Source organism: Microcebus murinus, chromosome 9 (genome assembly GCF_040939455.1).
Source record: "Microcebus murinus isolate Inina chromosome 9, M.murinus_Inina_mat1.0, whole genome shotgun sequence".
In the NCBI taxonomy this organism is placed as follows: Eukaryota; Metazoa; Chordata; class Mammalia; order Primates; family Cheirogaleidae; genus Microcebus; species Microcebus murinus.
In genome coordinates, this window is record NC_134112.1 from 84,802,694 (window position 1) to 84,815,052 (window position 12,359).

General features: G+C 38.0%; 1 protein-coding gene across 1 annotated transcript in view; it reads left to right on the forward strand.

The window, feature by feature from the left end:
• EXOC4 (exocyst complex component 4) overlaps window positions 1–12,359 on the forward strand; it is a 737,569-nt gene that overhangs the window by 188,677 nt on the left and 536,533 nt on the right. The window contains exons 8-9 of the mRNA XM_012739746.3: window positions 5,569–5,714; window positions 10,277–10,365. Of these exons, the coding sequence (XP_012595200.1) occupies window positions 5,569–5,714; window positions 10,277–10,365 (235 nt within the window). The remainder of the gene's footprint in view (window positions 1–5,568; window positions 5,715–10,276; window positions 10,366–12,359) is intronic.

Here is a 12,359-nt window from a genome sequence, read left to right on the forward strand (position 1 = left end):
GGATCTTAGGTTAATTTCTTTATTTTATTTATTTATTTATTTTTTGTGAGACAGAGTCTCACTTTGTTGCCCAGGCTACAGTGAGTGCCATGGCGTCAGCCTAGCTCACAGCAACCTCAAACTCCTGGGCTCAAGCAATCCTTCTGCCTTAGCCTCCCGAGAGACTGGGACTACAGGCATGCACCACCATGCCCGGCTAATTTTTTCTATATATATTAGTTGGCCAATTAATTTCTTTCTATTTATAGTAGAGATGGGTCTCGCTCTTGCTCAGGCTGGTTTCGAACTCCTGTCGAGCAATTCGCCCACCTTGGCCTCCCAGAGTGCTAGGATTACAGGCGTGAGCCACCGTGCCCGGCCAGGTTAATTTCTTTTTTCTTTTTTTTTTAATTTTTTTTTTATTTTGGCATATTATGGGGGTACAGATTTTAAGGTTTCAATAAATGCCCATTTCCCCCCCTCCCCCCAAAAGTCTGAGTCTCCAGCATGACCATCCCCCAGATGGTGCACATCTCACTCATTATGTATGTATATACCCGCCCCCCTCCCCCCTCCCACCTCCCCAATACCCTATTACTGTAGTACCTATGTGTCCACTTAGGTGCTACTCAGTTAATACCAGTTTGCTGGAGAATATATCTGGTGCTTGTTTTTCCATTCTTGGGATACTTCACTTAGTAGTATGGGTTCCAGCTCTACAGGTTAATTTCTTAATACCACTAATTCCATTTCTTCTAACATGTAGATAGGAACTCCAATATCATAGATTTGAGGTCCAAGTAAGATCTGATATTTTAAAAATTTCTGGTATTTAATAAGTACTGAGTAATGTGTATATATTTGTGATAGAGACATAATTGCTGTAAAACTTACTTTGGGCTGTATCATGTACACAGGATGCTGGATAAATATTCTTAGATGATAATGCTTAATATGGTCCTTTAACCTTCATTAAATGAATTAATGAATGAATGAGTAGTTATATGGGACCCTGAGTCACTGAAAAGTTTCATGGGTAGATTTAGGTGAGTCATGGGTAGATTTGCTGGCCTATCTGTACTATACTATTTGGGTATTTTAAAATTTTATATGTGTGAGTATTATAGAAATGAGTTAATATGCTTTAGTCCTAGGTTAGTTATTCTTGGGAACCTTGGTGATTTTTGTTCCAGATCTGCAGATCTGCTTTTTTTTTTTTTTTTTTTTTTAACAACAGTGGGAACTTTTTAGAATACTGGTATTAGAAATAGTAGGACAGCTGTTTCTATCCCAGGATTCAACTCCTGCTGTCGCTCTAAAGTGCATTGATTTTAATTTTTTTGAAATTGTTATATAATTGTACATATTTTGGGGGTACATATGATATTTTGATATATGTATATAATGTATAATGATCAAATCAGTGTGATTGGGATATCTACCATCTCAAACTGTTTATCTTTTCATTGTATTGGGAACAATATAATTCTTTTCTAGCTATTTTGAAATGTGCAAAAAATTGTTAACTATAATTTTGCTACTATACTATTGAATACTAGAATTTTTTTACCCATTAACCAATTTCTCTTATTCTCCCCACTTCCCATCCCAGCCTCTGGTAACCATCATTTTACTCCCTCCTTCTATGAGATATCTACTATTGTAGCTCCCACATATGACTGAGAACATGTGATATTTGTCCTGCGCCTGGCTTATTTCATTTAACATAATGACCTCCAGTTCCATCCATGTTGCTGCAAATGACAAGATTTCATTCACTTCTATGGCTGAATACTACTCCATTGTGTATATGTACCACATTTTCTTTATCCATTCATCTGTTGCTGCACACTTAGGTTGATTCCATATTTTGGCTATTTTAAACAGTGCTGCAACAAACATAGGAGTGCAGATATCTTTGATATCCTGATTTCCTTTCTTTTGGATTTATACCCAACAGTAGGATTGTTGCATAACATTGTTGTTCGATTTTTTAGTTTTTTGAGGCACTTCCATACTGTTTCCATAATGGCTATACTAATTTACAGTCCTGCAGACAATGTATGTGTGTTCCCCTTTCTCTGTATCCTCACCAGCATTTGTTATTTTTTTGTCTTTTTGATAATAGCCATTTTAACTGGGGTGAGATGATACTTCAGTATGGTTTTGATTTGCATTTCCCTAGTGATTAATGATGTTGAGCATTTTTTCATGTACTGTTGGCCATTTGTATGTCTTCTTTTGGGAAATGTTTATTAAAGTCTTCTGCCCATTTTTAATACTGAAATTATTTGTTCTTTTGCCATCGAGTTGTTTGAGTTTCTTATATAATCTGGTTATTAATTCCTTGTTGGATGGATAGTTTGCAAATATTTTTTCCCATTCTGTAGGTTGTTTCTTCCCTTTGTTGATTGTTTCCTTTTCTGTGCAGAAGCTTTTTAGCTTGATGTAATTTTGTTTGTGTTTATTTGCTTTAGTTGCCTGTGCTTTTGAAGTCTTACCCCGAAAATCCTTGCCCAGACCAATGTTCCATAGCATTTCCCCAATCTTTATTTTGAGTAGTTTTAGTTTCGGGTTTTACATGTAAGTCTTTACTTTGAGTTGATTTTTGTCTGTGGTGAAAGATGAGGATATAGTTTCATTCTTTTGTATATGGATATCCAGTTTTCCCAGCACCATTTATTAAAGTGACTGTCTTTTCCCCAATGTATGGTCTTGATGTTTTTGTTGAAAATGAATTGGCCGTGTGTGGATTCATTTCTGGATTTTATATTCTGTTCCGTTGGTCTATGTGTCTGTTTTTGTGCCAGTACCATATGGTTTTGTTTACTATAGCTTTGTAGTATAATTTGAAATTAGATATTTTGATGCCTCCAGCTTTGTTTTTTTTGCTCAGAATTACTTTAGCTATTCAGATTCTTTTGTGGTTGCAGATGAATTTTAGGAGTGTTACTTGTATTTCTGTGAAGAATGTCACTGGTATTTTTATAGTAATTGTACTGAATCTGTAGATTGCTTTGGATAGTATAGATATTTTAATAATATTATTCCAATCCTTAAGCATGGGTATCTTTCCATTTTTTTGTGCTTCCCTCAGTGTTTTATGGTTTTCCTTGTAGAGATCTTTTACTTCTTTGATGAAATTTATTCCTAAGGATTTTATTTCTTTATTTATTTTTATAGTTATTGTAAATAGGATTGCTTTCTTGATTTATTTTTCAGGTGATAGATGTTAACATATAGAAACACTTCTGATCTGTGTGTGTTAATTTTATATCCTGCAACTTTATAGAATTTGTCAGTTCTAAGATATTTTTGGTGGAGTCCAGGTTTTTCTAAATATAAGATCATGTCATCTGCAAACAAGGATAATTTGACTTCTTTCTTTTCCATTTCGGTGCCCTTTATTTCTTTTTCTTGACTAATTACTTTGGCTAGGACTTCCAATACTATGTTGAATAAAAAGGGTGAAAAGCATCCTTGTCTTTTTCCAGATATTACTGGAAAGGCTTTCAATTTTTCCCCCTTCAGTAGTATAATATTAGATGTGGGCTTGTCATATATGGCCTTTATCATGTTAATGTATTTTCTTCTTGCCTAATTTATGATAAGTTTTCATTATGAAATGTTGACTTTATCAAATGCTTTGTCTGCATCTGTTGAAATGATCATGTGGGTTTTGTCCTTGATTCTGTTAATATATTTATCGATTAGTGTATGTTGAACCATCCTTGCATCTCTGTGATGATTCCAGCTTGCTTATGATGAATGATCTTTTTAATGTGTTGTTGAATTTGGTTTGCTGGTATTTTGCTGAGGATTTTCACATCTATGTTGTGTTTTTTTAAAATTTTTAAATTTTTTTTATTTTTTGAGACAGAGTCTCGCTTTGTTGCCCAGGCTAGAGTGAGTGCCGTGGCGTCAGCCTAGCTCACAGTAACCTCAAACTCCTGACTCAAGCGATCATCCTGCCTCAGCCTCCTGAGTAGTTGGGACTACAGGCATGCGCCACCATGCCTGGCTAATTTTTTCTATATATATTAGTTGGCCAATTAATATCTTTCTATTTATAGTAGAGATGGGTTCTCACTCTTGCTCAGGCTGGTTTCGAACTCCTGACCTCGACCAATCCGCCCGCCTTGGCCTCCCAGAGTGCTAGAATTACAGGCGTGAGCCACCGCGCACGGCCCACATCTATGTTTATTAGTGATACTGGCTTGTAGCTTTCTTATTTTCTTGTGTCCTTATCTGGTTTTGGTATTAGGTTAAAGCTGGCTTCCTAGAATGTGTCTGAAGGTATACCTCCTCTTGAACTTTTTGAAACAGTTTGAGAAGGATGTTTGGTAGAATTCAGCAGTGAATCCATCAAGTCCTGGGCTTTTATTTGGTGGAAGACTTATTACCGCCCAGATCTCATTACTTTTTAATGGTCTATTCAGGTTTTCTGTTTCTTCATGGTTCAGTCTGGTAGGTTATATGTGTCTAGGAATTTATCCATTTTTTCTTGGCTTTCCAATTTATTGGTGTATAGTTGTTTATAATAGTCTCTAATGATCCTTCTTTGTATATCTGTGGTATCAGTTGTGGTGTTTCCTTTTTATCTCTGATTTTATTTATTTGGGTCTTCTCTTTTTTTTCTTAGTGTAGCCAGATGTTTGTAAATTTTGTTTATCTTTTCAAAGCAATTTTTTGTTTTGTTGTTATTTTGTATTTTTAAATGTCAATTTCATTTATTTCTGCTGTTATCTTCATTATTTCTTCTACTAATTTTGGGTTTAGTTTGTTCTTGGTTTTGTTCTTACTTTAGGTGCATCATTAGGTTGTTTATTTGAAGCCTTTTTCTTTTTTTTTTTAGATGTGTGCATTTATTCCTATAAACTTCCCTCTTAGTACTGCTTTTGCTTTATCCCATAGGTTCCAGTATATTATGTTTCCGTTTTCATTGCTTTCTAGAAGTTTTTCTATTTCCTTCAAAATGTCTTTATGGACACACTGGCCATTCAGGAGCATGGTGTTTAAGTTCCATGGGGTGAGGGATAAGAGCATGGCCTCCCAAGTCAGTCTGCCAGGGATCACCTTACAGCTCCTGAACCTCCCTAAGCCCCATTTCTTTACCTACAAGCTAAGAATTTACCTGCTAAAATTTTGTGCTTTAAATGAGATAAATATATCTAAAATGAGTTAGTGCCTCACTTGCACTATAATAAATACTCAGTAAATATTACAGCATTGCTACTAATGCTGCTGTAATTTAGAATAATGAGGATTAAATTCTGATTAAAGAATATTACTGATTAATTCACTCGGCACAGTACCTGGCACATAGTAGATACTAGGTAAAAATATTCCCTCTACCTCCATGTTCAAATTCCTATCACACCCTATTTCTCATGAGTAGGTTAACAAGTAGATGGCTTTCTACCTATAATGAATCTCTCCTCAGATCCCCAACTAGAAGAATGAATGACCAGCTTAATATGCCTTGTAATATTAGGAGGGATTTTAGTATTAGATTTGCATGTTTTTAAAATTGTTTTTCTTAATAGCACATTAAAATATGTGTACTAAACTATTTATCTGGTTGTACAGATGCTGTTGACCGAGTACTTGGATATGAAAAATACCCGTACGTCCTCTGAACCATCAGCTCAACTGAGCTATGCCAGTACTGGACGAGAGTTTGCAGCCTTTTTTGCCAAGAAGAAACCTCAAAGGCCAAAAAATTCTCTTTTCAAGTAAGTATCACTCTGCTGGTAAGATAGCAGGTGTCAAGAAGTGTTAGATGCAAGTAGAATGACTTTCTGCTTTATCGACAGCCATTACTTTCTCTAGCTAAATTAGATTTTAAGTAATTAATGAGAAGTGAATACGTGTTCACTGTTGTTTACTTTTGTTTTCTGTAAGGTGAAGTGGCTGTTTTGGAATGTGGTTACTGGAATATCTTGAAATCTTAATAAAAATTTCTGGAACTTGTTTCTGGGGAGTTTTATATAAAATTAAGGGAAATGAAACTCTCCAGTTGTTTCTGGGGATTTTTATATGAAATGAAACGAAATATGTCGGCATTGAAAAAGCCCTAAGTGCCAAGAAACAACCTGTTAATAAAGTTATGCATATCTTCTGTGCCAAGCAGTATTGGGCTTTATGTGGTTAGATGTTTAATAAAGGAACAATCTGGAAACTTTTTTCTAATTACTATCTTTAGTTAACCCCACCAGGCCATGTGCCCATAGTGTATATCTCTTGGTAATAGCTAATAGTTATAATATTGACATTAATAATAATGACAGCTACCATTGATTGAGTGCTTCCTAGGTACCAGGCACCATTCTAGGTGAATTGCTCAAAATAATGTCAATTAAATAATTTAACAAAGATTATGTCAAATTTCAGCAGCAGTAGCAGTAGTAACTAACATTTACTGAGTTCTTACTATTAATCAAGCCATTTCATCATTCTCTTGAATTGTGTCATTTACTTATTATAGCCTTATAGGCAAATTTTCTACATTTAATCCTCTCATATATAGAAAAAAAATTGAGATACCAGAGGTTAAGTAATTTATGTAATGTCACAGAGCTCACAAGTGCTAGAAGCAGGACTTAAATCCTGGTGGTCTAACTCCAGACTTATATGTTCTTTTGAGGGATTAATAGTTATTTAAGAAGTTGTATCTGTAAACATAAGCATGTAAAGTGACTATAAAAGTATCATCCTTGCATTTCGAATTCATTTTTTTAAATAGCTAAAGTTGTAGTATCTTTATTAGTTCATTTTTGAGATTTGTTTTTATTTTGGATTCATAATGTTTTTAGTAATTAAGGAAAGTTTCAAGAGTTCATTTATATTTTGGCCTAGTAGAGAGGAGATTTCGTGTGTCCCTGCCTGGAATGAAATCCATTGTGTTTACTGAATGCATTTCTTTTTAAAGTGTTTTATTCAGAGGGTGGATGCATTGTTAGTTCAAATGCTTTAGGCTGCAAGTAACATAAAATCTCAAATAGAATAGATTGAACTGTAGGAAATTATTATCTTACACAATAAAGACTGATGTGGAGGTGGTTTCCTTAATGTAGCACTACAGTACCATAAAGGACCCAGCTCTTTCCATCTCTCTGCCTGTCATCCTCGACACATCAGTCATGATTTCTATTGTGGTTATGATGCGTTTTTCATTAGTTCCAGTCCAATAAAGATGGTAATGCCATGGAAATCGCATGTGATTCTTCCTGTGAATCACTCTCTCTTTCTCTCTCTCTTTTTAATATTTACATTTAATTTGTTAGAGCAGTTTTAGGTATGCAGAAAAGTAGAACAGGAAGTACAGAGAGTTCCCTTCTACTCTCCCATCGCCCCCTGTGTCCCCGATTAACACCTTGCATTAGTGTTGTGTATTTGTTACAATTGATGAACCAATATTGAGATATCATTATTAACTAAAGTCCCTAGTTTACATGTAGAGTTTACTCTGTGTTGTACAGTTCAAATATCTGCCATTACAGTGCACACAGAATAGTTTCCCTGCCTTAAACATTAGTGTTCCACATATTCAGCCCTGGCAACCACTGATCTTTTCATTGTCTGCATAGTTTTTCCTTTTCCAGAATGTCATATAGTTGGAGTCATACAGTATGTATCCTTTTCAGACTGGCTGTTTTCACGTAGCAATGTGCATCTGAGGTTCTTCCATGTGTTTCCATGGCTTGGTAGTTATTTCTCTGTATTGCTGAATAGCGTTCCTTTTTGTGGATGTGCCACAGCTTGTTTATCTATTCACTTGTTGAAGGATGTCTTGGTTGCTTCCAACTTCTGGCAGTTGTGAATCAAACCTGCTATAAAAACTCATGTGCAGGTTTTTACGTAGACTAAGTTTTCCACTCACTTCGATAAATACCTAGGTGCAAAATTGCTGGATCATATAGTAAGATGACGTTTAGCTTTGTACAAGACTGTCAAACCATCATTCAAAGTGGCTATGCCATTTAAAATCTTTTTACAATTAATAATTAGTCATTCATTATCCATTTATTGATCTTTCCTGCAAGTATCAAAGCTCCTCTGCTAGTTTCCAGCAGGTTCTAGGATTGGGTGTGATGCCCACTCCTAAACCAGTTGCTGGCATGGGGAAGTAGACTAGAGTAGTCGTCTTAAGCCAGGCAGGTTCATCTCTGTTGCTGGGCTTCCAGCTGAAGTGGGAGCCACTTTTCCTGAGCACATGGCTGAATGTGCTCAGGGACGGAGCAAGGAAGCAGAATGCCCAGATGGAACCGGGCCTATGCCGGCAAGCAGGAAAGGTAGTGGAAGCACAAGGTGGCTGATAGAGGCTACCAGGATCACCTCAGGTGCTGCCTAGCCAGGTATTTTTTTTCTTTCCTCCCCTGCTCTCTCTCCCCCACACAACTTTGCCCCTCCCCACTTTCCCTTCCTAGCTCAATTCTAAATCTGGATTTATTGCAGGAAGCAGGCATCTGTGTTTTTAGATTTCATGTTTGCAACCATCACCCCCACTGTCAACCTCAGACCACATATACATTTTCAAACATTTAGCCAATGCATCTGAAGTCATGGCATTGAAAAAAAAAATAAGTTGTTGGAAATGAACAAATTACCTTAAATAATTGTTACACATTTATTATTGTTGGGCAGTAGTAAAAACTCATCGCTGACACACAATCAGGCAGTTATTACAGATTTGTCTGTTTCCAGTCTTGGTTCTGTCAGTAATGAGCCACGTGTGCCCGGGCAGGTCTCCTGTCTTGGCAGGGCTCGGTGCCCTGGGCTATAAAATAAGGAGGTGAGAGGGAATATTCTCTAGTGCCTCTTTTGTTGTAAAATTATATCAATCTGTGACTTGTTGCAAACATAAAAAGAATTCCTGAGTAGCAAAAATACATCAAGCCATAAAGGATTAAGATTTTGGCGAACTATAATCTGTTTTTATCGCATCTGTGAAGGACTTTATTACCCTCTTTAATTGCCCCTAGCCAAGGTTAATTAAGTATGTTTAAGTTCTCTCTTATTGTCCAGCATGTGCCTCTCTATTCTTTGCTCAAGAGTTTATTTTTTTCCCTCGCCGCCTCTGATCAATAGCTGTCAGCGTGCTTTTGGAGGTCGGTGGCTTCTTTTCTGCACTTGACTGGCAGGTGGCACTTTTGAAGTACTGTACACTTTGCCTTCCTCCCGGCTGTTAGTGCCCTCTCAGTTCTTGGCAGGGTGCAGAGAGGGGATCAAGTAACCCAAATGTTTTCCTCGCAGACTGCCATTCATCTTGGTATTCATATTCCTTGTCAAGTAAAGGATAAAGAAGGCATAATTAAGAAAATGATGGTGCTCCTTCCTTGTTGCCAGAAGCCTATCCCATTATCACTGTTGCTCTTACTTGTGTCGCTGCTTATCCCTTAGTGGCAGTCTTTCTTAGAAGGATTCCTCCTTCTGTCAGCCTATTATCCCGCCTTTGAAAGTCTCAGGCTTGAAATGGAATCTCTTAGCACATCACAGGATTTATGGTTTGATATAGTCACAATTTTATCTGCTCTTTTTTTTTTTTTTTTCTTACCTGCATGTTTCTCTTAAGACTGATTTGTTTTTGTTTTTTCTTTATTGTCATCGTTGCTTTAGGTTTTAGAGACCTGTTCTTTATCACGAATCTGTCCCCCGTATTTCTGATCTCTGCAACGGTTCCTGGGTAGATGTGAACAAACATTTTGTAGTGTGGCATTTTTGAAAGTGTTTTATGTGCTAGGCAGCAGGTCAAAAAACAAGCAGCCATTTAGAAATGGTATTATTGTTAGGACGTTTAGGGAGAGACCATGGATGCATTGCCCCTTTGGTGTGGTTATTCAACAGCATTTCTAATACGTCCTTTGTACTAGTCCTCTACGTGGAGGAGTTGGAAAGGTGAGAGTTCTGCTCTGAGGAGCCAGTTTGTCTGTGGTGGCAGCTGGCAGTCACTGATGGTTTTGACCTTTATAGGATGCTCTTGTTGCTGTGTGTAAGGACCCTGGCAAAGGGTGATGGTAGTCTGAAGGCAAAAGAAAGTTGGGGCAGATCATAGTTGTAAATTGAGAGTAAGCACAAGATCCAAATGCTGTTGTAGAGGAGCATTAGCCAGGAACACTGTTCATAAATCAAGGTCTGTGGCAGCTGTCCCTGGCTCTGTCAGGGTTTAGCCAAAATTTCTTGATCAGGGAACATCAGGGAGCATCACAGACCAGAACAGAGCACTTTTGGAATACACAGCTGGACTCCAGCTCTTTGGTTGACAGCTCACTGTTGTTTGCCTTGTGTTTCATCGCAGGTTCGAATCATCCTCCCACGCCATCAGTATGAGCGCCTACCTGCGAGAACAGAGAAGGGAGCTCTATAGTCGGAGCGGAGAACTTCAAGGTGGGTGACTGGACTATTCTGGAAAAAATAGTTTTCTGGAGGGATATCTGAAACATTTATTGCATGTGAGTTTGTGATCTGTATTCACAAGATTGTTTCAAGATAACAAAATTTAATGACATGATTATCTGTTTTTTCTATCATTTCCCCACATGTACTGCCAAACAGCTAAAACTCTTACTGTAGACACAGGATGTATAGACCCGCTACCGTTCATGTGGAAATTCAGAGCAAAAAGAGATGAGGCCAGGCTCCTCTTGCTTAGATAGCAGATCCGAGTCTAGTCACAGTCTAGGAGAATGCCAGACTTCTGTGACCACCACTGTTACTTTAAATTGTTTTTCACACCATCCGGAATATGGCAGGAATACCTGAGATTTGGAAAAAGGAAAGTGCATTATTTAAAGCAGCAGTTCCCAAGTTCCCATCCTTTTTGGCACCAGGGACTGGTTTCATGGAAGACAGTTTTTCCACGGACCGGGGGAGGGTGGGGGATGGTTTCAGGATGATTCAAGGGCATTACGTTTGTTACATTTGCAGCTGCTCCCCAGCAGTGGCGTCACCACCTTAGCTCCACCTCAGATCATCAGGCGTTAGATTCTCATAAGGAGCGTGCAACCTAGATTCCTCACATGCGCAGTTTATAGTAGGGTTCACGCTCCTATGAGAATCTAATGCTCCTGCTGATCTGACAGGAGGGGGAGCTCAGGCGGTGATGTGAGCGATGGGGAGCGGCTGTAAACACAGATGAAGCTCTGCTCGGTTGCCTGCAGCCCACCTCCTGCTGTGTAGCCCAGTTCCTAACCATGCTGGCCTGCTGGCATGGGAATTGCGGACCACAGAGGGAAGAAGACTGCCTTTTCTGAATAGTGGTGTAATCAGCACAACTTTGATACACAGGATGTTTGATTCCCATGTGTCATTACCAAAGAGTTGTAATCTGTAGAAGGAAATACTTAGAAAATAAATTCTAAATAAATAAAAAATCAGACCAATGACCTTTCCTTCTGTAACAGAAAGATGCTGATCATGATAAATGTAATGAATCAAGAAAGATCTGTGCGGGCCTGCTAAGCGTAAAACATCCTAGGTGTTGGAAGGGATGGAAGTTGGGTGCAAAGAAATATAAGGTAAAGCCTTAAGATCCAGTTATCAGAGTAAGGCGCACACATACACACCACACCAATAACAATATCAGGAAGTAAATACAACTAAGTGGGTGGTATGGATAAAATTGCTAGAGGAGTTAAGAAAAGGCAGTGATTATTTAAATTATTTTAGAACTCTGGGCTTTCTCCATGAGGGATGAGAATGAGCACTTTTACTGTCTTTGATGCATTGGGGTCACTTGGGGTATTTTGCAGTGACTAGCCTATGCAATTAAATGTTTTGTTTTTAAGACTCATAGTTCTACATCAAAGCATTACAAAGTAACCAGTCAACCTTTCTGGGTTTAAAGACTATTGCCTAGTTGTTCCTACCTTCACCTTCATTATTAATCTATTAATCTGTTTGTCTTAAGATCCTAATACACTCTCTCATATTTATATCAGTAATAGTTCCACAGGTCATATATGTGGCTACCAGAAGCAAAAGCCTAGAAATATGTTCAGGGTATTAGGAAAAGGGGATTAGCTTACCAACATTTTACTTAGTATTAAAGTGTTATCATACATTCTGGAAAACATGCAGGGTGCATCTTGGGCTCCTGATGTGTAGGAGTTCAGAGAATGGTTGGGATTGGAACACATGAAGGAGTGACCCACTCGGTGGTCAGACAAGGAGTGAAGGAGAAGGGTGACCCCTCCCCCACTGTGGCAGGCTGCTACCTCCTAGAAGAATAGGGTGGGCTGCAAAGTGTGGAAGAGGACACGGAAACAGAACACGCATTCTTGTAGGAGTTAGGATTATACTTGAATTGCTACTTAGGGGTGTAGCAGGTTATCTAGAGCTAGAATATCCTCTGTACTCACAGTGTCTTAATTTTAATTTGT